General features: G+C 47.2%; 1 protein-coding gene across 2 annotated transcripts in view; it reads right to left on the reverse strand.

Annotated features, from left to right (window-relative positions):
* Positions 1-975: 975 nt before the first annotated feature.
* The window catches only part of LOC101952036 (CD209 antigen-like protein C), a 59127-nt gene continuing 32383 nt past the window's right edge, over positions 976-27719 (reverse strand). The window contains exons 1-9 of one of the 2 annotated variants that reach the window (XM_065576119.1): positions 12118-14511; positions 11157-11267; positions 10058-10147; positions 9030-9080; positions 8787-8876; positions 7486-7599; positions 6435-6586; positions 3268-3377; positions 983-2041 (exon numbers count right to left, since the gene is read on the reverse strand). In XM_065576119.1, coding sequence (XP_065432191.1) covers positions 1909-2041; positions 3268-3377; positions 6435-6586; positions 7486-7599; positions 8787-8876; positions 9030-9080; positions 10058-10147; positions 11157-11267; positions 12118-12214 — 948 coding nt within the window. In that variant the 5' untranslated portion in view covers positions 12215-14511 and the 3' untranslated portion in view covers positions 983-1908. Of the gene's footprint in view, positions 2042-3267; positions 3378-6434; positions 6587-7485; positions 7600-8786; positions 8877-9029; positions 9081-10057; positions 10148-11156; positions 11268-12117; positions 14512-27719 lie in introns of those variants that run through there. The other variant, XM_065576118.1, reaches the window with a different exon arrangement.

Consider the following 27719-nt stretch of genomic DNA (forward strand, 5'->3'; position numbering starts at 1 on the left):
TGGCCTCCACCTCAGTAGAAGGGGGACCACTCTTCTTGGGGACAGGCTGGCTAAAGTTGGTTTGAGACGGGGTATATTTGGCTTGCTGGGGACCCCATAATTCTTCTGCAACCTACTGCCCCCCCAGCCCCAAGAAATATGAGGCTGAGAGGAGAAGAGCAGCGAAGGTGAGTCCTCCAAGATTGCCTAGATAGGAGTCTCTGGAGCAGCCATTTTGGAAACCACTGAGACCTGGTCCTCCAAGGATTAGAAGGGTGAGCAACAGCCAATCAGGGACCTGGTGGCCCAGATAAAAGGAGCTCCTGACCTTAGCTGTTCAGATAAAGCACAAGCTGGGGTATTAGTTGGTGTCTGCTACAGACCATGAGATAACAGTAGGGAACAGGATGACTGTGTCCTTATGCACCTATCTGTAGTGAATAGGGAAAAAATGCGGCATTATCATGGGGAACTTCAGTTTGAGATGCTGGTTCCGCCCCCTCCCAGCAGCAGCCTGCAGCCCTCCCACGCCCCCCCCCCCCCAGCAGCAGTCTCAGGGTCAGCCAGAGCAGCTCCTCCTCAGCAGCCCCCAGCAGCTAGTGTTGCTGGCCCCGGCACCCCAATCTAGGAGCAGCGGCCCCCCAGGGTGTCCCACCCACCACTGCCCCCCTCCAAGTTTTAGTCAAGGGTATAAGACAAAAAAACAAACTCTGACCTTGGAAACAGACAAGCAACTCCACTGCCTTCAATGGGAGCCGAGCGCATGCGTCTAACGGCAGAACATCCCCCCAAAGAGGCAGATAGGTGACTTGGGAACACATATAGGAGCAGCTATTGGCCCCAACTGAGATCACAGCCCCATTGTGCCGGGTGTGGCGCTGACACGCAATGCGACAGTCCCTGCCCCACAGAGCTCACAGGCTCAATAGACAAGAGAGACACGGGAAGGGTTATTATCTCCATTTTAGGAAACTGAGGCCCAGACAGGTGAAGGAGTCAGTGTCAGAGCTAGAAGTGAACCCAGGTCCCAGTCCTGTGCCTTACACATCAGATCATCCTTCCTCTCAGCGCAGACACCCGGGGGCAGAGTGAGGAGCAATGGGATGAAATTAAGAAAAGGACGTTTGAGGGCGAATGGCCCCGATTCTGATCTCACTCACATCAATGTGAGTTCGGGGTGAGTCCCCTGAAGCCAGTACAGTCTCTGCATTTACAGCAGCGCACCTGAGATCAGACTCTGGCCCCGTGTCAGGAAGAACAGCCTGGCAATGAGATCTACCAGGCCGGGGAATTGCAACGTCTTGGGGGAAGGGCGGGAGCCACATTTAATGCTAGAGCCCTGAGGGGAACAACCCCGCCCTGGGCCCCAGTATGGGAGGGAAATGGATTAGACGGTCCAATGCCAGTCACCTTCTCCACCTCTGCTTTCCATGATCCTGTCCCACAGCTCCACTCGCTGCAATAGCCGCCCAGCGTGTAAAGCAGTGATACTCGGACCTCAGTGGCTCAGGAGCCAAATTAGCCATCACCATTACGCAAAAAAAACACAGTAGGTGAATTCATTGTTTCATTTACTATAGTACTATTCATATTGAAACAGTGTGACGGGAAATATTTAATTTTATATCTATATATATTATTCTCACAGCAAATAATTTAGTAGCTTAGTGTAGGTTGATAACTTAATGGGTTAATAATATAGTAAAAGCATCCAGATTGGTTAATAACTTAGATCTGCTAATAATTAAATCACCGTGTTTTAATAGCATGTGCTGCAAAGAGCTGCAGGAGACACATTGAAGATCCTCTTGCAGCTTGCGAGCGGCAGTCTGAGAATCACTGATTTAGAGAGATGAAAGCTCCGGAGCAGTCCCACGTGGGGCAGGCTGTGTGACACTTCCCCTCTCTGTTGTGGATTCAGGGACTCAGCTAGCACTGCTGTTCACAGATCCAGTGCTCAGTCAAGGAGCAGGTGGCATCGTTCCACTTCCCATCAAAGCGCAGATGGACACAGTCCTCCCCGTGCTGCCCAACATTGTTGGGTTCCCCAGGCCCCCAGAACCTGAGAAGCAAACCGAAGCCCATGGAATTAGAGGTGGATATGGAAGTTCTAAAAGGGAGGTGGGGAACCAATAACTTTGGATGGAAGGACCCTGGTGGATGTCAGCTGCTTCACACAGCTCTAGCTGCCTTTCAATGTCACCATCCAAACAGCAGGGGTTGGCAGGCCAGGTGGTGCAGTAGGTGGGTAAGAGGAAGATGGGTGGATGGAAGAAGGCAGAGGATGGGTGGCTGCTCATCACAGCACAGAGGACAGTCAGGGCACAAAGAGACCTATGCTTGACTGTGCCTGCACTGCAGATACATGATTTGAATGGCTGTGATCCTAGAGCAACTCCCACTGGTGGATGCTGTGTATCCCAGCACCCCAGCAAATGCTCCACTTTGTGTAGGCTTCCACAGGTTGCCCCTGCTAGCAGTCATTTCCATCCCATTCCCAGTGCGGCTGTGGGTCTTAGCAACAGAACAGAGTCCACATGTGTACAGCGTCTCTGGTTCGAAAACCTCCTCCATGCAGCGGATGTGAAATGAGCCAGCTCCTAGGCGACACGTCTCCACGTCACTGCCACCAATGGGCACTGACTGGTCTGATAGTTTTAGCAGAGAGAGTCCAGGTGGGCATGGACTGATCTCCTACTCACTCCTTGAGGGGGTGCCTGCAGGTCAGGGCCATGGCAGGTTGGTGCTAGCCACTGAATAGGGGGAAGCTGGCCCAGCCACTGCTCAAGCTAGAGCTGTTCTCCGCTTGGATGACATCAGTTTCCAGTGCATTTTACAGGTGAGGAAACTGAGGCATAGAGCAGGAAGAGACGTGCCTCACAGTCGGCCAGCAGAGCACACTCATGGGGCTGGGACTAGAACCCAGGAGTGCTGCCTCCTTCTCCATGGCCCTGTCCCCTGGGCCATGTTGCTGTTCTCCCCAGCACCGTTCCTTAGCAGGACATTCAGAATGCCCCACGGTCAAGCAGCTTTCTGCTCCCCAGGAACATCCCAGGTCCTGCCCTGGCTCTGTGTTGACCCTGGATGACATTAGTATGGAGGCAGTTGTAGACTCATCATCTTCTTTAAGTGGTTTAGACACTAAAGAAGACCAGAGACCCCTTTACTATCAATTGCATTGGTATGAATGCTCCGTCTGGCTCTTTAGCAGGACAGGAGATGAAGCTGAAACAACTGATTGTAAGGGACAGTTCTCTCTCCAAAGAGGCTGAAGAAAGGGGAACTTGCCTGACAGACAGGGGGCTGTCATCCACCCAGCGCCACTCCCCTTCCTTCGCTGAGTCGCTGAGGCCGAGCCAGTACACGTCGGGCTCAATGAGTTGGTTTGACAAAAACGTCTATGTGGGAAAACAGGTGAAGGAGACAATCGTGATCCCAAGCAGAAGGTGAGGGGGGAGGTGAGGGGGTTTCACGGGGCCTGTGTTTGTGGCCATCAGAGTCTGTCACTGTAGAGTCTCACCCCTCCCCCTGTTTTTCCAACCCTTTACATTGGGGCTGGCCACCTTACATTCCCATGATGCACCAGGCACTCCCATGATGCATTGCTTCCTCTCTTCAAGAGGAGCAGGGCCGGCTCTAGGTATTTTGCCACCCCAAGCAAAAAAATGTTTGTCTGCCCGCCAACCCAGCCCTGGGCTACCCCCCGCACTCCCCTGCCTCCCCAGCCCTGGGCTCTCCCCCCACCTGCACCCACCTGCCGCCCCAATTCTGGGCCTCCCCCCACCACACCACCCTGCAGCCCCAACCTTGGGCTCTCCCCCACCCGCACCCCCTGCTGCCCCAGCCCTGGGCTCCGCCCCCCACCCACACCTCTGCTGCCCCAGCTCTGGCTCCCTCCCTTCCCCCCCACCAGTGCCCACACACACACACACACCCTACTGCCCCAGCCCTGGGCTCTCCCCCATCCACCCGCACTCTCCTTCTGTCCCAGCCCTGGGTCACTGGTAACTCGCTCCCAGGGTGGGTCATTCAGCAGGAATTTTAGATGTGCACAGAACACAGACAGGATTGGTTCCCATATGGTTACAGAACTGCAGTAAAGTGGAACAATTTTCAGCTTGTGTGACTGGAGGATATCTGGATGCATATTATGAGACTGTCCTCCAGAAATGAGGAAAAGTTGAGGTGCCTTTATTATTCTTTTGTTCCACTCTTTGTTTCTATGGGGAATTTGCCAATGCAAATCACTGTCTTCCTTTTAAACAAATAAAAGTAAAAACAAAAAACAAAAAAAGGCAATGGCTGTTGAAAATAGCAATTCCAGTCCTAATAACCACTGGGAAGCATTTCTTGCTCAATTTTATCCTATTTTTTCTACAGCAAGTTCCAGTGGATCAGTATATTTGATTTGGGAGAAATGAAGTAACAGCCGCCCAAATTGAGCTTGAGCAGTCCTGAATTTGGAGGTGTTCAAATCCGGAAGGCAGGTGCTAGATTCCCTTTCTGAATATTAGCTATATCTGGAAAGGAAAAGTCAATTTCTGCTTCCATGGCTCAGAAGTAGAAATCCTCCTAAGTGCCTGGTACTGTATCTAAAGCTGCCCAGGTCCAGAGCCTCCCCTCCCTTACTTTTCATTTTAAATTCTAGTGGGATCCACGTACCTCCCTTGCTAGGCTTCAGAGAGAGAGGGGCACCGTCCATTTAGTCCACCCAATTCCTTCTTTGGGGGCTGCAAGGTGAGGTCACACCGGTTTCCCTAATCCAGGCTGGGGATGTCTTCTGAAGGGGATAGCTGGGGCCTTCTACTCCTGCAGCACACTTGTTCCCCGTTCACAGTGCCAGCCCGTTCTAGCAGTGAGCTCTCCGTTCACATCAAGCTGCAGCATGAGGTTTCAGCTACAATACTCCCTCCCCCTCCCTTTCCTGTTGATAGCGGCCAAGGGAATGCTGGGAAATGTAGTTCTTTCCCTGCTCCAGAGCTGGCTCTACAGGCAGGGAGCTAATGAAGAAACTACAGCTCCCAGGGCCCCCTGTTGGTTCTCAGCTCCCATGCTGGCTCCCTGCCGGCTGCCACCCCTGCAAATGTGCCGCCCCAAGCACCTGTTTGCTTTGCTGGTGCCTAGAGCCGCCCCTGAAGAGGAGTGACCGTTGTGCATCATGGGAGATGTAAACTGACTGGGTAACTGACCTCTAAAGAATGGGGGCCTGAGACATCCAAATTAAAGCCCTCATGGAGCACTGCAGCAGCATTTCCAAATGGAAATGTTTCAGTTTTCATTCAAAAATTTGCCGTATATAATTTTTTGCCCAAATACATGAAATTTTCCACAGGAAAAAAACCCGCTCATTTTCTGACCAGCTGTACTTCATATGCATCATCTCTGCCCTTTGCCCTGCAAATCTCAACTTTAAAATGGGAGAGGAACACTGGGCCTGTTTCAGGCAGGGACTTTCTTTTTGTGACATGTGTACAGCACCTAGCACATGGGGCTCTGATTGGTGTTTCTACATGCTATCTCAATACAGATAAGTGATAATAATAAGGCTGAATATTACACTGCTGTTCCCTGAGGACTATTTTCAACCCTCCTACAGTTGCTGAGGGCCTGCTTTTGGGGCCCGTCAATCCCATGGCCATAGGTCTCCTCCATGCAGGGGGACCAAGGAATCATCTTACAGTCCCTGTTAAGTCCCATTCTGCACCCTGGTTACTGGGCGTACCTTAAATCCAGGCCCGAGGACAGGATGGCAAAATGGACACGCTATGAGCTGTGCTGCTCATGCATCAGATTTTGGTTCTGATTCACACCAATACCTTGCCCACCTCTGCACTACATGGGCATCCTCCCAGCACCAATTAGTCTCCCAAATCCTGTTCCCAGCAGGCACCAGGCTCAATTTAAAACTTAAAGTGGATCCTCCATCAGGGCAGGATTCCTTCTGCAAAGTCCCAATGAGGAATCTGGAGTGGGGTCTTCCATAGAACATCAAAAAGCCTTCCCTAGCGTTGTAGTGAGCTGCTCTGAAAAGCATTTCACCTACGGGTCAGCAGCTGAATTCCTGCCCAGGTCGGTAGCAATCAAATATTATTTTTAGGTCCCTATGGGACTCTGTGATTTGTATTCGCAGGGGATTAGAACTGAATCACGTGAATTTTGATTCATATCAAATCATCCACATCTGACACTGAGATTTCTGTTCACAAAGCTCACTCGACAATTTTCAAATGACTCTAAGTATACAGGTTCCCTCAATTCTTCTTGAACAGAAAGTTACATCCAAAGATATTGCTAAATTCCTGTAGAACTTGGGCCAGACTGTGATCTCAGTTACGCTGGGGTAAATCTAGAGAACTCCAGATTCACCCTGGTGTAACAGCACAGAATCTGGCCCCTTGTGCTTAATCCCTTCCATTCTTCATGATCTACAGTAGGAATCTGATTGGATGGTTTACCTGTTCCTGTTTGTTGTTAACAATAACCAGGTGAGACTCTTGACTGGTACAGAACTGCTTAGCGTCCAACCAGGATTTAGTCGATGTTGAAAAGAAGTAGCAATTTTTCTCAAAATGCTGCCAGCCAGGTGGACATGTTGTGCAGATGATTTCTGAGAGAAGTAAAATTATGGGACAAGCCTGCATCGGAGAGTCAAAATGCAGTCTAACTGAAATGCAAAAACTCCTCCGTGTCTCCATACTCTTTATTTACTTCTGAAATTCTCACTGGGATCAAGAAAATAATTTTCACCGAATTTGCATATTCCCTGAAATTAGATTCTTTTTTTCCTTCGACCAGCTGCTCTCAAGCTGTCAGAGACTGAATACCGCTGACATGCTTGGAAAAAGATCTTGCAAGCTGATGTACAACACCACCATCTGGTGGCTTCTGCCATACAGTATTGTATCCATAACCTGTTAGGCTACATTATGTATTTAGCCAAATTATCAGCTGTGTCCAGGGCCGGCTCCAGGCACCACCTTGCCAAGCAGGTGCTTGGGGCGGCCGCTCCAGAGAGGGGCGGCACGTCCAGCTATTCGGCGGATGGTCCCTCACTCCCACTCAGAGCGAAGGATCTCCTGCTGAATTGCCGCCGCAGATCGCGATCGCGGCTTTTTTTTTTTTGCCGCTTGAGGCGGCAAAAACCCTGGAGCCGGCCCTGTCTGTGTCCATTTCCATTACGTGTAGGGCAGGTATCAGGGAATTGGTTATGGCTCTCTGAGGCTTTGGCTGGTTCTACAACAACTCCGGTGCCCAAGGAATGGAAACAATGATGGAATCATGGTCAGGCAGGACTGTGGCATGGAAGACATCGGTGGTGGTTCTACAGCCACTGGGGACTCCCAGCTGGGAGATGTGGTCAGTTTCAGTGCAGGGCGAGCTGCGCAGGCCATAGGCCCTTTGGGAACCTGAAAGTCGAATGCCCTGTTCCCTGTTGCCTTTCACTGATTCTGGGCATTTGCGATTAACACTGTCACTGGTTTCAAGCCCTGTCTGGTGCCCCCTTACCTGTGATGTTCCGTAACTCGTCCTGCACCCTGCTCAAGACCTCCTGGAGTCTGTCATGGTCCCGTCTCACCTCAGCCAGCTCCTTCGACATACTGTGCGTTAGGTTCCTTATCTCTGTCAGGGCAGGCAGGGGGTAGAAAAATGCCACCGGAATCAACAGGTTGATATTTCTGGGCTGGCTCAGACCTTCCTTCACAGCAGCTGGAAATGTGTCCATCTATCTGCTAACACACTCTCTGTCCCCTTTCCAGCCTTTGACCTATCTATGGTCTGATACCGGAGTCCACCATTGTATTATCAAAGCACCTGTGCTATCCTGGGCTCATTGATTTTCCTTCAAGCCAACTGTTGGATTCAGTGAGGGAATTTTTACCGCAGTAGGCTCACAATCAGGTAGCCCACACTCCACTTCTCCATCATGGGCCTCTTCTTGGAAGTCTAAATCCATAATCATGACACTGACACCAGCAGAACCAAGATCAGACTCCAGCTCATGTTTCCACTGGATGGGCCTGATACCAGAAAGGCTGAGCATTCCCAAATTCCTTCTGCAGGCCATGGGAGCTGTGAGCTCTCAGCAGCGCTGAGCGAACCAGAGCACCCCACCACCGCCACCACCACTGCCACGTATCTACAGGGTACTGAGACCACAATGCAGCAAAGCACTTAAACACAAAGCCAGTGATTTTCATCCTGTTTTCATTTTCGGACCCCTGAACTTTAGAATGGAGGTGAGGATCCCTTTGGAAATCTTAGGCATAGTCTGTGGACCTCCACGGGTCTATGGACCACAGGCAGAAAACCACTGCTCTGAACATGTGTTACACCACACAGTAATCAGGAGCGTAGAGTTGTTTGACAGCTGCTATTGTGGGGAAGAACTTGGGGATTGAACTGGCGCCCTCCAGGGCTAAAAGCAGGAACTATTTCAGCTTGAGATAAAGCTGCCGAACCATCTCTTAGATCAGCACAGTGGGGGACCTGTCACACTGCTCACCAATGGGTTACACATGCCTAAGTGCCTTTGCTGGATCGGGGTCTGAGTTCCAAAGTTCTGCTGCAGCATGAACTGGGCTCAGGATAAAACCTGGGGTGGCCCTTGGGAGCAGGAGGCAGCTGATTCCAAACTAAAATGGGATTATCCATGTAGGGCTCCCGGCTCCATCCTCACACTTCCCTTTTCTCATCCTCCTTCTCTCCTTCCATTGCAGCTTGTCCTTCACACGGGAAGATCAGACCCAGGAGTCCCTATACAAGGAAGTAGTGGTGATCAGACGTTGGAAGGAACTGATGTTTCTCACCTGTGGCATCCTGGAGATGTGATGGGCCTTTCACGTTATCAGCTTGGATCTCCTCGATCCCCAACCTAACCCCAGCCAGCTCCTTGGACACTGCAAACAACAGAGGGCAGAAAAGAACTGCTGTACATGGGCATGTCAAAGGGAGAGACCCCACCCATGGGCAACCCCCATGATTTTATTTCATGTCTTGCGACAAGGGAACTGTTTATGCTGAAGCTCTTGAGAAACATCAACAGAACCTACCATTAAGAAGTCGACTGTTAAACACGTTGAATTCTTTGGACATCTTTAACTCTAAAAGGAAAATGAGAGAATGGGGAATTTCCATTTTAAATAATAACACAGAACCTCATGCTGCCCACGCACAAGCTCGACCACTGAGGAGCACTGGATAAGGACCATTCATCCTGGAGTCTGTGAAATTTCTGGAGCAAGCACAGACATTTGCAAGGATGTAAATGGGTTTCACTTATAGCTATTACTGATTTAAATTACCGTGCTATCTACAAGCCCCACCTGAGATTAGGGCCCCTTTGGGCCAGGTGCTGCACAAACCAGAACTGAGATTGGGTACCCTTGCTCTGGCACTGCATAGACACTGAGCGAGAGACCGTTCCAATACAAATAGACAAGAAATGTTACGCATTTCACAGATAGTGAAACTGAGGCACAGAGAAATGAAGGGCCGTTTGCTGGGTGTTTGGGGGCACACTATCACACTCTGCTGGGCAGACTGTGGCGTCCACTGACCCATATTCCTGCTTCCTTTTTTCAGATGGTCAGGGGAGTGTCCTGGACAAGACGGGTCTCAGTTCCCACTCACCCAAGCAGTAGTTGTCTTTTTGGGGGCCCTAGGCATCTGCCTACTCCTTGTACAGACAAATTCCACTCATGCCCATGGCTTCCCCAGCAGGATAACACTCTCAGCCAATGAGACACTGATAGAAACGTGACCTCATCACAACAAAATGTCATTGGATAATCAGTGATCCTAGGAGCAGGACAATGTTATCCAAAAAATCTAAGAGCTGCTTCCACCTCCTGTGGTTGTCCCACACCCCACAATAATCTAGAGTGCTGTCTGAGCTGTGGTCAGATCCCCAGCAGATGTATGTCTGCTCAGCTCCAATGAAGTCGAAGGAGCTACATCAACTTCACCAGCACTGCAACTGACCCCTTGGGCCCAACTCTTCCCTCCCTTGAGGTGTAAGGACAAAAAATAGATCCGCGAAGTCTAACAAGGAATAGAAACATTTCCTTTATCCTCTCACCTATATAGTCCTGGTGATGTGACAGATTTCTCTTGGCATCTCTTTCTATCGTATCTCGATCCAGCTGGGCTTTGGCAAGACCCTGGGACACTGTAAACATGAGACTTTTCATAGCAGGGTAAAATATATCAGCAGGGGAAACCCATATCTTTGGGGACATCCGTGCTGCTGTAAAATGCACTTTCCTCCCAGTTACTACCCAAGACTTCTGATGTCCATTACCTTATGCTAGCTGTGATCCTCCGCTACAGGCACATTGTGCTCAACACCGCGATTCATTATTCTGAATATCAGCTCGGTCCTCGGTACAATGTAGAGCTGCGTTGGGGCTGCTCTATGTTACACTGAGCTGTCAGTGGCCCCAAGATGTGCGGTGCAGCTGCTACTTCTACACATGGGTGCAGAATGTGGCTGGACAGCTCAAAGGGGCAGAGCAAAGCTGAGAGTGAAAAGGTTCAGCCTTCCCAGAGCAATGCAGGGCTCTGACTGCTGTGCGGAGCAGAAAGCCGCCTGCTGCCACGAGGAGCCTGTCTCGGTTTGTGTGTGGTTAGCTGGTTGCAAAGTTAAAAAGGGAAGGAATGCATTTGTCGGGCCCAAGCTCTCCTTGTGTTAATGGGGAAGAGGCAATTGTGGCAGCGCACTGTGCCATGCCCCCGTTGCATTGTTCTCACTCCCAGACATTCCCTCGCTGCTAGCGTGATCGGCCGACAGCCCTTTGCACTGGCCACAGAACACGATTCACAAAAGAACATTTTTGTATGAATATTTCACAACCTTCAAAATGTCACCACAAACATGCCCCGGTTACTGATTTTCAGTGGGATTTTTCTGAGATTTACGAGCACAAGTCCCATGGAAAGCTAGCGGGAGTTATGCTAAGGACAAATCCCACCCCTTTGAAAATCCGGTCACCTTAACTCAGAGGTGAGTGAAAGTTACCTAGCAATGGCAACTGCTCCATAATTAAGGTCACAGCTGAGCCTCCAGTCTCAGCCCAATTTTGTGCCCCACTGCTAAAATCCACCCCAAACTAGTCAGAGCAGCCTCACTCTTGGCAGGTGAGATCTGAGGCCGAGGTAGAAAGGAACAGGAGACTTACATTTCCCACGGTTCACCACGATGAGAGCTGTGACCACTGCAATGCAAATCGCCAGCAGGACATACAGGATGGCAATGGCCTTCCCTTGGGTGCAATTAGGGAGGCAAAGAGCTGTGGGGAGCAACACTGGTTAGATCTCTCAATGTGGGATCAACCCCTCCTAACATTCCCTTTGGGGAGCGACTCCAGGCACTGAACATGGTTCTCAGCAAGTGAAGATGACTGGACAAAGGGAGGGGAGGGATTCACCACAGTTCTCAGCCTTCCCTGTGTTCCATTTTCCATGTTGGGAATCCCTGTACCTTTTGGCAATATGGAAAAGGCAGGGTGAGTGTGACCCCCAGATTGAGAAGCCCCTGCCTCTCAGGCTCTAGAAGTAAGATATGGGCAGGCTCACAGGACCAGTTTCGTCCCTGAAATAGGAACTCTGAAGGCACTGGAGTGACCCAGGGATGCGTTTGCCCCATGATAATAAAGTAGTTTATGTGGATGATGAGAATAGATTCATAGATTCTAGGACTGGAAGGGACCTCGAGAGGTCATCGAGTCCAATGCCCTGCCCGCATGGCAGGACCAAATACTGTCTAGACCATCCCTGATAGACATTTATCTAACCTACTCTTAAATATCTCCAGAGATGGAGATTCCACAACCTCCCTAGGCAGTTTATTCCAGTGTTTAACCACCCTGACAGTTAGGAACTTTTTCTTAATGTCCAACCTAAACCTCCCTTGCTGCAGTTTAAGCCCTTTACTTCTTGTTCTATCCTTAGAGGCTAAGGTGAACAAGTTTTCTCCCTCCATACTTAACCAAGAAATGAATTGTGAGAGAGAGAGAGAAACTCTCCTGGGTGCAGGCAACGGCTAACCTCAAATGAGTGAAGCCATGAATCAGACACAGGCCTCTTGACTCCCAGGGCAGCTCCTTAATCACAAGACCACCCTTCCTCAGGCCAGCTCACCTTTACCGCCTCTCCCAGGTGCACTGCTCGCTCCCTCCATTGAGAGTTCCACCTCTTCTGAGTTGTCCCATTTGTGATAGGAGCTGTCTGGCTGCATGGCTGCAGATGTTTCTGTTCTACTCCTTGCCTTCGGTGCAGTTTATATTGATAGGAGACGTCATCATGCCTTTCCAGGGGAACGGATGCCTGTGGTCACACTTCCCATTCTCACAATTGCCAGGTCAGAGACTGTGGCCCAACCATTTCCTCTCCAGATCAGTGCAGAATCATAGAGTCTCTGTGGTTCCAGTTTCTGGTCCTTAAACCTCCAGGCTCTGTGATTGCTCAACTCCCATTGACGTTTATCAGAGCACGTTGAAATCAGCACTTCTCTCCCAGAGGCTGCTGAAGACAATCTGCCGCCCAAGGCAAAACTTCAATGTTCTATCCCCCTCCTCAGAGGCCTAGGGTGGCAGATTTAGCTCAGTCACTCCAACATCGTGAAGGAAAGGGCCGCAGTGCCAAATTTCATTGAGTGGCAGTGTGGCCTTGCATGACTGGGGGGCAACCAGGCTAAATTTGCCGCTGTAGGCAGCTTCCCAGAAGTCTGCCACTGTAGACAGCTGCCTACATTGCATGTACATAGAGCAGCTTCTGCCAGCACCTCACCTTATGGGATCCAGTGCTATTTCTGGACACACTAGACAGGATGGCAGGTGGGGTTAGCAGAAGGCTTCATGGCCAGAAAAAATGTCAGTCTCTCACCAATAACTGGAGTCAGACTCACTCTTCCAACTGTTAACTTGTGACACGGGCTTCCTAATCCCACAAGGGCAAATGAACACTTGAAGAACTAAGGGGACATTCTACACCAAGCTGGACTCCCCAGGGTCTGCTGGATCAGATAATCTCCTGTGGACTTCTCAGGGTTTTTGGGAACATGTGCAAGAGTCTGTGGGGCATTGGAGCTCGCCACACCAGCTGTAACCCTGCCAGGGGCTTGTCCACAACAGCTGGTTTAGAGTTTAGGGGCAGTGTTCTCTCTCTAAGCACTGCTTGTGCAGCTGAAAGAAGTCAGAGACTATATAGTGCCCATCTTTAAAAAAGGGAAGAAGTAAAACCTGGGGAACTAGAGACCGGTTAGTCTCACCTCAGTCCCTGGAAAAATCATGGAGCAGTTCCTCAAGGAAACCATTTTGAATCACTCGGAGGAGAGGAAGGTGATCAGGAACAGTCAACATGGATTCACCAAGGACAAGGCACGCCTGACCAACCTGATTGCCTTCTCTGATGAGATAACGGGCTCTGTGGATATGGTCAAAGCAGTGGACGTGATATATCTTGACGTTAGCAAAGCTTTTGATACAGTCTCTCGCAGTATTCCCGAGAGCAAGTTAAAAAATGGGTTTGATGAATGGACTATAAGGTGGATAGAAAGCTGGCTAGATTGTCGGGCTCAATGGGTAGTGATCAATGGCTCGATGTCTAGTTGGTAGCTGGTATCGAGCGGAGTACCCCTGGAGTTGGTCATGGGGCTGGTTTTCAACATCTTTATTAATGATCTGGATGATGGGATGGATTGCACCCTCAGCAAGTTTGCAGATAACACTAAGCTGGATGGAGAGGTAGATGCATTTGATACGGTCTCGCATGATATTCTTATCGATAAACTAGGCAAATACAACTTAGATGGGGCTACTAAAGGTGGGTGCATGACTGGCTGGATAACCGTACTCAGAGAGTTGTTATTAATGGTTCCCAATCCTGCTGGAAAGGCATAACGAGTGGGGTTCCGCAGGGGTCTGTTTTGGGACCGGCTCTGTTCAATATCTTCATTAATGACTTAGATATTGGCATAGAAAGTACGCTTATTAAGTTTGCGGATGATACCAAACTGGGAGGGATTGCAACTGCTTTGGAGGACAGGGTCATAATTCAAAATGATCTGGACAAATTGGAGAAATGGTCTGAGTTAAACAGGAGGAAGTTTAACAAAGACAAATGCAAAGTGCTCAACTTAGGAAGAAAAAATCAGTTTCACACATACAGAATGGGAAGAGACTGTCTAGGAAGGAGTATGGCAGAAAGGGATCTAGGGGTTATAGTGGACCACAAGCTAAATATGAGTCAACAGTGTGATGCTGTTGCAAAAAAAGCAAACATGATTCTGGGATGTATTAACAGGTGTGTTGTGAGCAAGACACGAGAAGTCATTCTTCCGCTCTACTCTGCTCTGGTTAGGCCTCAGCTGGAGTATTGTGTCCAGTTCTGGGCACCACATTTCAAGAAAGATATGGAGAAATTGGAAAGGGTCCAGAGAAGAGCAACAAGAATGATTAAAGGTCTTGAGAACATGACCTATGAAGGAAGGATGAAAGAATTGGGTTTGTTTAGTTTGGAAAAGAGAAGACTGAGAGGGGACATGATAGCAGTTTTCAGATATCTAAAAGGGTGTCATAAGGAGGAGGGAGAAAACTTGTTCACCTTAGCCTCTAAGGATAGAACAAGAAGCAATGGGATTAAACTGCAGCAAGGGAGGTCTAGGTTGGACATTAGGAAAAAGTTCCTAACTGTCAGGGTGGTTAAACACTGGAATAAATTGCTTAGGGAGGTTGTGGAATCTCCATCTCTGGAGATATTTAAGAGTAGGTTAGATAAATGTCTATCAGGGATGGTCTAGACAGTATTTGGTCCTGCCATGCGGGCAGGAGACTGGACTCGATGACCTCTCGAGGTCCCTTCCAGTCCTAGAATCTATTAATCTAAGTCTTAAAATGGGTTATTACAGGACTGGCTACAAGCACTGTCTTTGTTGTGAGATCTAAGATTCAATTGCCCTAAGTAAGTGACTGGTCTTTGGGGACAAGGTCAGGCTTGACAAAGCCCTGGCTGGGATGACTTAATTGAGGATTGGTCCTGCTTTGAGCAGGGGGTTGGACTAGATGACCTCCTGAGGTCCCTTCCAACCCTGATATTTTATGATTCTATGATTCTATGCACTGGAGGGTAGGAATATTGTCCAGAGTTACCTAGACAAATTGGAGGATTGAATCAAAAGAAATCTGATGAGTTTTAACAAGGACAAGTGCAGAGTCCTGCACATAGTACGAAAGATTCCCATGCACGGGTACAGGCTGGCTAAGCAACAGTACTGCAGAAAAGGACCTAGGGGTTACAGTGGACGAGAAGCTGGATATGAATCAGCAGTGTGCCCTCATTGCCAAAAGGCCAACGACATATTGGGCTGCATTAGTAGGAGCATTGCCAGCAGATCGAGGGAAGTGATTATTCCCCTCTATTCGGCACTGGTGAGGCTTCCAGATCACCTATTTTTGGTAGCTTTTCTGCTATTAGACGCAGATATTCAGCTCCCATTGAAGGCAGTGGAGTTGGTTATGTGTCTCCAAAGGCAGAGTTTGTCTCTTTGTCTTATATCCCTCACTAAATCTTGGGGAGGGGCAGTGGTGCCTGGGGCACCCCGGGGGGCGACTGCCCCTTGGTTTGGGGGCAATGCCAGCAGCACCAGCTGCTGGGGACCGCTGCTGGGTGGGGGAAGGGCCAGCGGCACCAACTGTGGGGGGCCATCCCAGGAGCACAGCTGAGGCCCACCAAGCAGAGGTGGCTCCTGCAGCCCCTGGGACCACTGTTCAGGTGGTTCCGGGGGGCCAGCCTCACCCCGGGCCAGTTGTACTGGCCGCTGCTCAGGGGGTCCCCAGGGCCAGCTGCCTAGGGTCACCCAATCAGTGACCGGTTCAGGTGGCTGCGGGGCCGCCCAAGTGGTGGCTGTGGGCTTCTCCAGCAGTGGCCAGTTTGGCTGTTCCTGGGGCCACCTGAGCAACTGGCTCCAGAGCCAGCTGCTTGAATGGCCCTGTAGTCAGCCACACTGGCCACTGCAGAAGTAATGGAGGACACGGAAAGTCACAGACAGGGGTCTCTATTTATGATGTTTAGAAATGCCAAGGATGTTTTAGTACCGGCAGCATGAGACTTCCAGCATGTGTCACTCAAACTGACCACACGGCATTTTTTCCTACTCATTACAGATAGGGGCATAAGAAGATGGTCATCCTATTCCCTACTGTTATCTGATGGTCTGTGCATATCTGTTAGGACATTGATCCCCAAGCATTCAAGATCCTTCCTAAAGAGGTTATAACAATTGATTTGAACATTCCAATCATGGGAATCATCCCCCCAGGTTTCAGTAATACCAACTAGATCCAATTTATGCTAATAAATGAGCCATTCCAATCCCTCCTTTGTTACCTAGCTCCTAGCATTGGTATAAAGGCAATTCAAGAATTCCTTCTCTTCATGGCCTTTGGTTCCATGATTAATTTTGTTCTCAACCTCTTGATTTTGTGCTGTGCTCATATCTTCCCTCTTTTTACCTTTCTCTTTTGCTATTGGTTTAGCCCTTTTGATAAACTCAGGACAGACAGCTGCAAGTGGGGAGGGGGGTAGAAATCAGTCTCAGAGGGTTGAAAGGCCCTCCTCCCTATCAACTGAGGGGTGGTAACTACAGGTCACTCAGGTTCAGCTGAGAAGAGGTCATCAGAGTATCAATTAGCATCAGCTGAGGGGGAGCTACCGAGCTCAATTCGGATCAGCTGATTCCAACTAAGGGCTGCCTGAGACCTTTTTAAACCCTCCCCTGGTGAGAGAAGAGTGAAGGAGTCAGTAGGTTAGGAGTAGCAAGATAGTGAGCCTCTCCAGATGGGGAGGCTGTATTCCCTCCCATAAGGGAGAAAAACAAGCTAAAGAGACTGGTGGAGACAAGTGTTAGGATATAGCTATTCAGGCCTGTCTGTAAAGGCCTATACTTTGAGAATTTAGGTGTATTCTTATCACTTAGCTAGTTATAAAAGAGAGAATCAAAATCACTATCTGTCTGTGTAAGGGCCTTCTCTTGCTGTGACAGTCTGAGGCCTGGTTTTTAGGCTAAGGCCTTTGGCTAAGCAGCAGAGACAGCTGTAAACTGGGAAGCGTCTGGTCACATCCTCACATTCCAAACTAGTCCCATTGAAATAAGGTGCTATTGGGCTGTTAGGAATCCAATCCTGTCCTGATATTCTTATCACCTCCAGAGAAAGGGAAGAGCCTAGAAGATGTAAAAGGAAACTTAGTTTGATAGCACCCTGTCTGGCAAGAACTCACTTATCAATAGCTGGGATGTGAAACCCTCATTTCTGTATTGTTCTATCACTGTAGTCTTCACTTCCCTGTTGTTTGTTTGTATAATCTCTGTCTGGTTCTGTGATTGTTTCTGTCTGCTGTATAATTAATCTTGTTGGGTATAAACCAATTAAGGTGGGATATAATTGGTTAAATAACCATGTTACAATGTGTTAGGATTGGTTAGTTAAATTTCAGTAAAATGATTGGTTAAGGTATAGCTAAGCAGAACTCAAGTTTTACTATATAGTCTGCAGTCAATCAGGAAGTGGGGGGGCAATTGGAATCATGTTTTGCTAAGGGGGGGAATGGGAGCAGGGACAGCTCTGTGGTGTCAAAGCTGGGAAGGGGGACACTCAGGAAGGAAACTGGAATCATGCTTGCTGGAAGTTCACCCCAATAATAAGGATTTTTTTTATGGATAAGGAAGAACCAGGGCCCATACCAGGTGCAGGGGTCAGCCTGGGATGAGATTAAAAAAGAAATGGCGGCAGTGTTAGGGGACCCAGTGGGATGGGGGTTGGCTAAGGAGCCCACCTTCCTTGGTATATGGGTAGCAGAAGAAGGTCCCTGCCCATTGGGACTGGATCCCTTCCAGGGAAAGGAGGCACTTCAGTCCACTTGTGAGAGGTTTGAAGTAAGGGCAGCATTAAGGGAAGCTGCCAGTAATCTTTCAAGTTTTGGTGCTGTTTCAGCAAGGGCTGCTGAAGGGTTGTAAATTAGTTAGGCGTGGTTAAAGATGATTTGGCACAACAGGGTTTAGAGTCAGAAGCAGAGTTAACAGACCACCTTTAGAGACAGGAGCTGGGACTTGGTCCTGGGGGAGTGGAGGGAGGGAAAAAAGGTTTCAAAGTGAAAAATGGCAGGGTTTGCAGAAGCAGGTAACAACCTCCACTCTTCTCCCAGAGCCAGGATGGGAACCTGGGGGGAAGGGTTCCCAACTGTTTCAACCCGGGGAGCCTACTCTTGGTTCAGAGCTAACGATATCCTTTTCTTCTTCTTTTCCTTCTTCTTTCTTGCCATTTACTTAATTTGCTGCTGGTAGCCTGTACTTTAAACTGACCTGACAGGCTTAAATGATTTCTTTCCACCTCTTCCCCTTCCTCTCTCCCTGCCTTTCCACACTTTTTTGTTTTTCTGAAGTTTTAATGGAGGGTACTTTGAATACTTATGTGAAATGTTTTGTTTTGTTTGGGACAAAGTATGACGGAGGTCTGCTGTAGTCCACTGGAATTTTTGGAGTAAAAGATCCATGGAGGCAAATGTTTTACTGCCTTTTGAACGGTCTCAAGGTAAAGACAGCATGGGTTAAGGCAGCTGTGTGGCAATAATTGTACTTGGTGGCTGAGTTGTTAGAAACAGAGTGCACTACCTTAAAGAACTAAATGTAGGAGTAAGTGAAAAGTTAAATACCTTTTGCAAAAATTGATGATACAGGGTTTGGAGGAAAGCAAACATTTGGGAGTTGTGAAAATGGTACAGAAATGGAAACAGGTGGCCCTAGCTAAATTAAAAGATGGAAAAGGAGACAACTGGAGTGGAGGCTGCACTGGGAACATATGGAATGAAGCATCCGAGTTGGGGATGGGCTTGCAGATTTTCTGTTGAACATGGGGGCTGGAATTCCTATAGTAAAATATGTATTTCATATATATCCAGTTGTGGAGGCTGTACAAATACAGGGCATATCAGGACCTAAGCCAACATATGATGTTAAAACCCTCCCTCTCCAGTTTGGTGTACGTACCATTCAGGAGAAGTGTGCTATTGCAGGGAGAGAAAAACTAATTGGGGCAGAAACTATTAAATAATTGGGAATACTCCTGGACTTCCCAAATATGTGTATCAGACAAACTGTCACTGTAATGGGAGAAATAAATAACGCTAACCTGATCTGGGGCTGGGGGGCTGAGATTCAAACCGTCTGGGCAGTGGACTCCCTAGATATGGGGAAAATACAAACGTCCATTATATTAGAAGGAGACATAACCCCATACATAAAACAATACCCAATACCTCAGGGAGCAAAAGAATCTGTAAGGCAAGTTATAGAAGAATTGGAAAAATGAAAATGAATTCGAAGGTGTTCAGTGCCTAACGCGCAGAACTGCCAAACGGGGAGCACCAGTAGTGGCTGCTTACCCAGAATTGTTGGAGGTAGTAGCCCCTGACATGAAGTGCGTCTCAATATTTGATGTGGCAAACGGCTTTTGGAGTTTACCTTTAAATCCAGAGTCTCAATACAGAACATCTTTTGTATTCCAGGATGTGCAATGTTGCTGGAAAGTTTTGCCTATGGGGTACTGTGACACAGCTACAACATCTCATACTGTAGTGAGAAATATGCTAGAGAAGGAGGGACTGTTACAAACGGGAAGGATAGTCCAGTATGTAGATGACATTTTTATAGTCAGTGAAACAGAACAGGAACATGAAGCGTTAATGCGGCAGTTACTGACTTGCTGCCAAGCGTACGGCTTGAAGGTTATCCCCTCTAAATCCCTGATTAAACAGAAAGAAAAGTCCAATATCTTGGAATTCGACTCAGGACAGGGGGGAAGGTCTGTGGATAAGGAAAGGGTGAAGTGTATTCTTAACCTCCCTATGCTGGTAAATACTAAATCTTTGCAATCTTTTTGGGGGCTCACTAACTTCTTCAGGGAATTTATGGTTGGATATGCAGAGAAGGCAGGTCCCCTGTATGAGGTACTTAAAAGACCACAGTGGACCTAGACAGAGGAGGCAAATAATGCATGGGAAAGCCTGAAAAAAGGTTTAATGGAGGCACCTACCTTGACAGCCCCTAACAACGATTTCCCCTTTCTATTGTACCCTAGTGTGAAGAATGTCTGTATTGTTAATATGCTTACACAGGATACTGGTGCTGGGGAGAGACCCATTGCTTATTATAGCAGAGCATTAACAGGTCCAGAAAGCAAACCGGGAATTTGTGAGCAAACTGCTCTCGCTGCCTACTGGATACTACAAAAAGCTCAGGCAATAATCGGAGCAAGCAAGGTGATTGTAAAGAGTCACCATCCGCTGGGAAAATTACTCAGTCAGGAAAATCTGTCTAAAGGACATATGAAAGTAGATAAGGCCATTCAATGGGTCTTTGCTCTCATGTCCGAGAATGTTCAATTAGTCCCATTGAAAGAACCTGAAATATGTGTATGGGGATTGACTATGAGCGGTCGAGAACATGTTTCTGAACCCCAACAGGAATCCAAAGCACACCCTGTCTTTAACCAACCCCAATTGAACAGGTGATTGGAAAAATCATTTGGTTTGTGGATGGTAGCTCATTTTACACTGAAGGAAGACGAGTCACTGGCTTTGCAGAGATTTGTTTAACTGGAAACCTGCAAATAGTTAACTTCATCCAGTACAAATTGATCAAAGGAGGAACACCATCTGCAGAAGTGTCAGCAGTCTTGGAAGTTTTAGTTAGAATGAAGAACAAGCAAATGGAGCTAATAATAGGAACTGATTCAGCTTATGTTTACAAGGGAACCACCACCTACCTACCATGGTGGAATAGTGTAGGTTTTACGGGAACTGACGAAATAAAACACAAGACCTCATGGCAGCAAATAGAGAAATTGGCAGGGCAGTAACAGAGAATCCAGATGGTTAAAATAAAAGCCCATAAAAAGGACAGGTCTGTTGTAAAAAGGAAATAAACACGCAGATAAATTTGCTAAGGAAGCAGCATTCACTGGAACACTGTGGGACCCCACGCCTGTGGCAGTAACCATCCAGGCACAGGCAAAACAAAAACAGGAAAGTGAAGAGAACAACCAGAAAGAGCTACAGCTTTTACAGGACCTGCAAGCAATGGACAGTAGAGTGCCCCTCACAGTGGCGGGGTGTCCCATTGAGAAAGAAGGGAAACCTAATTCTGGCAAAACCAGAAAATGAATGTGTTCTCGTAATCCCTCAGCAGATGCAGTACCTCCTTTTAGCATGGGTACATGGTTCAAATTGTGGGAGGTCACCCAAAACAGGAAGAGGCATTAGAAAAACGTTAAAAACTGGGATGGTGGCCTGAAATGAAAGAGGATTTAAACCTGCATATTCATAGCTGTTTAATGTGTGCTAAGCAAGACCCTGCTAGAAGAAAAAGATGTGGAGAGTTAATGCATGAAGTGTTAAAAGGCCCCCTCCAACGTTCACAGGTTGATTTCGTGGGACCCTTCCCTACTATTCCTAGGGGAAACAGATTGTTGTTTGTTATTGTGGATAGTTTTAGCAAATTTTTCCTAGGTGGGGGCTGCCACACAGCATTGATTCTGACAATGGTCCTGCTTTTATTGGACAGGTATACCGAATTATGGGGACATGGGCTGGTATTCCCCTACCATTACACGTCCCCTACTGCCCTCAAGATGGGGGACAGGTGGAAAGGATGAATAAATCTCTTATTGAACTGTCTAAAGTGTGTAATGAGCTGGGAACAAATTGGGACATGGTACTTCCATGGGTTCTGATGAGAATCAGGAGCCATTCAAACCACATGACAGGATTTAGTCCCTATGAAATACTCTTTGGAGACCTATGCCCAGCTGGAAAAACTTGCCAGTGCTGTAATTGTTTCCCAATCTGGGGGATACAGCAACTACCACTTGGATGACCAGCTTTAAATATCGGTTGGGCACAGTTCAAGGAGCAGTAGCAGTGCAGCAAAAAATGAATCGGGCATTTGATGAAAGCAGTGATATCAAACAATGGTGAATTGGAAGCCAAGTTATGGTTAAAACTGAACCAGCTCCAAAAATCTTTTTCCCAAAGGACAGTGGTTAGGTCCTTGGCTAATTTTGGATAAATTAGGACCCTCTCTGTACTTGGTTGAAACAGAGGAACAGCCTCGGTGGAAACATGTCATGCAATTAAAGGAATACAAGGGTTAAACTGCATAGTACACGTTCTGTGCTTTTTTACAGAAAAACACACAGGATAAGTGGTTAAGGTAAGCACAATGGAATCTTTCCAAATGAATAATGGAAGTTTTATGAGCTTTAATCTCCGAGCTCCATCACCACTCTGATTATTTATATATATTACTTCCAGTCAATTAAAAAGTTTTGATGTGTCCAGACTGTATCCCATTAGACAATTGAGAGCAAAAGTACAAATTGCTTGGGGTATTGGTAATGTGATCGCCATCTGGTGGAATGATAAATACATTTCCGTGTGGAAGCTGGACCAGGTAGGGAAACAGCCTTTGTGGATGTTGGGACCAGGAATTTCATGGATTAATACCACACATATTGTTCCCTTGGGAATAAGATTCTTGTTCCTGAACCCCCTAAGTGACCAAATGACGCCGGCATTATTGAACCGGGATTATATTCCTGTGGAGCAGGCCAGCAAAAAACATATACGGCTGGAGTGAAGTTAAACCATTTAGGTCCTATGACATTAACAGTTTGACATTACCACTGCTACTAATACTACTGCTACCTTAACCTTACATTATACACATTTACCTATGAAAGAGAAGCGAGTGTGGTTTTATATTTTAATAGGTTATGATGCCAACCTGGATATGGAACCTGTTGGGTGTTCTGGTAGTGGCCCAAGGGGCAAAGAGATGGGTCATTGTCAAAAAGATCAATGAAACGCATTCAGTGACCACAACTCTTTGGACAGAAACAGTTAATAACTCCACTGTATTGGATGCAGCAACTGAAGGAAAGCAACAAATGGAGCACCTTTGCTATTAAGATGGCTTTGATGATGAATCCAGTGATATTGCTGAATATTTCATCACCTTTTTGAGACTGTGCACTCTCCATGAGATTCCTGAAGATCAAAAGATGACTACTTTAGTTGCAAAATTTACTGGGAGAGCTCTGGACATATTCAATACAATGCCTATTGATGATGCTTAAACTATGGTAAATGTAAGGAACTGGTTTTGAAACCGTTCCAGATTACACCTGAAACCTACAGGGTAAAATGCAGGAGTCTTAAGAGGGGATCTGGATTAAGTAATGTAGCCTATGTAAATGAAATGGGAGATTTGTTGGATAAGTGGGTGAGGGGGAAAAGGAATCAAAAGCTTGGAAGAAATGTGTGATTTGGTTATTCAGGAAGAGTTCCTGAATATGTGCAGTGATAATGTAAAACAGTATTTGTGGGACAAAAAGGTGGATTCAGTGGGTGAATTAGCTGGGTTTGCAGACTCTTACGAGCAGTCACAAGCTTCAATTAAACATAAACCACTGGAAGAGGGGGTACAGGGTTGGTGGAAAGCAGAATCTCCGTTTTACCACTGGGCAAAAAAGAGGCTGGTCAGTCACCTCCTCAATCCCCTGTTACTTGTCCCAAGTCTCCTGTTCAAGCAGAGGAGCCCAGAAGGTGCTATCATTGTATGTCCACTGAGCACCTGAGGAATAAATGTCCTTGTGCTGAGCAGCAACAGGCACCAGGTAGCACATGAAGCTACTGCCTCTTACCACATAGGATTTGTAAAGGTTGCTTCTGCACAACCAAGCAGTGGGCCTATGCATGCTGTTAAGCTTAATGGCAAAGTGCTCCAAGGTTTAAGGGACACTGGTGCAGAGATTTGTGTGGTTAGGAGAGACCTGATCCAGGAGAAGGATTTTTTTTACCAGGAAAAATGGCAGAATTAGAATTGGTGGGAGGTTACAAAGTAATTGCACCTTTAGTTAAGGTACACAAGGAAACTGATGATTTGTAGGCTGAACTGACTGTTACAGCAGTGGCACACAATTTTTCACAGTTTCTACTGGGGAATGAGGGGGGACAGGAGGGTTTGCCTACCTTTTGTAGGGAGGCTTTTCCGCAGGAGGAGGGTGAAAGATCTGCATCTGAAATGCCAGACCCCTCACCTGTGGATCAAGTTTTAATGGAAGACTGGGGGTCAGATCTCCTGGAGGGGAGAGTCCACCCAGCTGACATTTTGGGAACAGAGAGTGCGGTGTCTAAGGGGATCTTACTAATTCAAAGCATTCCACTGAAGATGATGTTCCTGCTATGCTTGTAAGAGAGAAAACTGTTTCTTCAAGGCATGAGGAAGAAAAACTTTGCAGTGGGGAAGCTTCACAATTGGGTGGGGCCCAACACAAAGATTCCAGAGGGAGGGACTGAGGCCAGGCATGGTTCCTTGCTGAAACCTCAAACAAAAGCCTGAATTGAGAGCCTTCCACAAAGAGGCAGGAGTACCTGTATCTGAACACCTACCATGGTACACAAAGGGATTGGAAAATGGAATAGACACTGAACAAGCCAAACGGTGTGAACAAAGTCTGTCTGCCATAAATTGGCTGTTAGTCTTGTGTCTCTTGATACTTCAGCTATGGGTCAAGACAAAGGAGTTGATGATGATAACAAACCCTTTGAAGATGTGTGACATACCTGATTTGTGGGGGAAAAAAACTTTGATACATTCTATGGATGGTCCCACAACCATGTTGGTTTTCAGCTAATACCTGAAATAATAATAAACAGGCTGCAGGCTTGGCACAGCAGCAAAAGCATAACAGGCCTACACTGCTGAGTAGAAGGGGAAACTGAGACACACTGCCTCATGGCATTGGTGGCTAAATGCCAAGTAACCTGCACTTTAACAGATATTGCTATCTGCATTCGGTTAGCAATGCTACACTCCAAAATGTTTTCAGGCACCAAGGGACCAGGAACCCAGAACTTTGCCAGAACACCTATGAAGGACATCATACGGTTTAAAGGTACTGAAAGGGTGTGTAACCAGAAACAAACAGGGATTTTACATGGACTGCCTCCACCATGGACAGTGACCAAGTCTCTGACAGTAAATTCAGGAGGAGGGTGTTACTTTGCACTTCATATGTTTATGAGTTTACCCTTATAAACTTTGGGGGCATGGACCGATTTGCAGAAATCATAGGCAACCATTTCTAGTCCATTCCGTCACGTCATCGGTTCTTTGTCTTTGCTTACTAGCCATTCTACTCATACACTTCCAAAGAGACAATCCTGGGTGCAACGCGGTGTGCCATTTCCTCCAATTCTTATATAATTTTATATCAGTCCAGCTGGTGTTGTTCCCTTTTCTGCTGAATCTCTGTATATTTCCTGGAACATAAGATTGTTTTTGAACAAATAGTTCTAATAGTTCTTGACTGTATGTTCTTGCTTTGGTTGCCAGCTTGCAACACAAGTATTCATGTCAAGCATACGTCATTCATACCAGGCCTCAATGACCTATAATATATTACACGGCTATCTGAATAACAGTGTATATTGATACATATATATATCCCAATACATCATGCGTTCATCTTCTATTCTGAAAACAGTGCACACACTCATGGTCTTTGGCCATATAAAGTCAATTTCTGCTCAGTGAATTCCCTTTTCTCGGGTGTTTTCTGGTGGCTGTTGTGTCTGGATTGTGGGGAGCAGTGTGGTGTTGTTCATTTGCCTTATTTCCTCCTCTCAAACCTCTTGAACAACACATTCCCACATGCATTTCTTTGACTTTCAGTTTGCTGGGAGCTGGTGGAGTGATTCTGGCACTGTTTATGGGGTGGGCATTAATCAGAGGGGCCATTATATTGTCCTGCCAACAAAGTCTTTGTTCTCTTAATACTATATTGGATCCATACCTTCCTCATTTGAGTGACTGCTTGGAGACAAGTGTTCCTACCTGAGTAAGAGCCGGCAGAACTGTTCTGAGCAGATTTCATGAAGGTCCAAGGGCATTAGGTTCATGATCACAAGTTATCATTGTAGAAATACAATTATTCCCTTATCCTTATGTTCTGAGAGCCAGTAAAAATCATGGCCTTGGTCCTGCACTGCTATAAATCCATGGAGTTCCATGAAAATATAAGGAGTTACACTGATTTATACCAACTAAATTTCTGGCCCTTCATCCTGAAGATATATAGACTTGTATGTATCCCTCCCCTCAGCCCAGCATTGACCCCAGACATGCAAAACACCCGCTGTAGGGCACAGCAGAGCACTCCACCCCAACCAAGACATCCATGGGGAGCATGACCCAAGCTGGGAGTTGGTTGAAAAAGCATCTGTAGATAAGCCACCGACAAAGGCTTTTCTATATGGGAAAGTTTGAAGGACATAAATCTACACCGTGTAGAGGTCAAGCATAGGAGTTTATTACACACAGCGCTGGCGGAGTGTCACCTGGCTTATCAGGCTCAGAAATACTGTCAATCAATTGATTACAATAGAATATATAGATTTTCCGTGGGCGGGGGAAAGTTACGGGGTAGGCAGTTCCACACCCCGGGACAGGTTTTGCAGCAAGACAAGAAAGCACAATAGCCAATGGTTAAAAGGTTACATAATGTCTCCGCCCATGGTCTCAAGTTAGCAGGTTAATCTTTGATAAAAGTATTAATTAAATGTTATTAGTATAAATATTTATATGTCGAATTCTGATTTGGGGTCCATAAGAATGGAGCAACTCCTTTGATTGTTCAACAGGTACATTACTAGGGGTTAAAGCAAAGAAACAGTGAAAGGATATGGTAATCCATATACCAGGTTGTTATATAAAATGCACATGGATTTTAACCCTTCAGTCCCTCCTCTTGACCCTAGGGTTCCCTAACCCGCCAGGTCAAATATACCAATTTTAATGTACCCAGCCTACTGCGGAGTCGCCGATAAAGCACCAGTACCATCAGGAATGGCAGGATAGACACTCCCCATATAACGTGACAAAATAGCACCCAGATCCATTCCCAGGGGACCTTGTCACCTGAGATGGCATCACCCATAATTATCGCTTTCACCTCCACTGCCTGGTTCCTTTGCCTTCGAGTACTTCACATCGGCCTGGTCCACGGTTTCCCCTATCTGAGTGTACCTCAGATGGCCTTCCCCAATATGCCTCGGCCACCAATGCCTCGATCTTCGCCTGCAAGGGCTGTAGACCCTTCTCTAGATACTTACTGCCGTAGTGCCATTCTGGATCCCATGTTAGGTTACCCATCATTGGTGGAGTACGGTGGAGCCGCGTCCCGTCAACAGTCAGGGTTGACCTTTGGGGGACCGTCATGCATACGGATGGATGTCTCGAGGGGCAGGGCTTTCCATTTAGCTCGATGGAGTGGTTCTGGGCAGTCACACACCAGTAGGTACTGTTCATCTGGACCAGCTCCGTGTGTGCCAGTTTCTCAGTAATGGCCACTTCGAACCTAGACAGATTCATTAGAACATTATATGGGCATGTAATTTCCTTATTAGAGTGGGTGTAACATTCACTAGGATACAATGCTCTCCCAGCGACCTTAGTGTATGCAACGCCTTCTATTTTAATAACATGACCCCTCCTCCATACTGGAAGGGAGGTCACCATCCTGGCTCGCTGCAAATGAGGGATGCCTAAAGGTACCAGAAGGCTAAAGAGTATACTGTTACCTGTCCAAATTGGTCTTTGGACTCTCATTGATTCTCTGTTTCCCCAT

This window comes from Chrysemys picta, chromosome 22 (assembly GCF_011386835.1).
Source record: "Chrysemys picta bellii isolate R12L10 chromosome 22, ASM1138683v2, whole genome shotgun sequence".
Taxonomy (NCBI): Eukaryota; Metazoa; Chordata; order Testudines; family Emydidae; genus Chrysemys; species Chrysemys picta.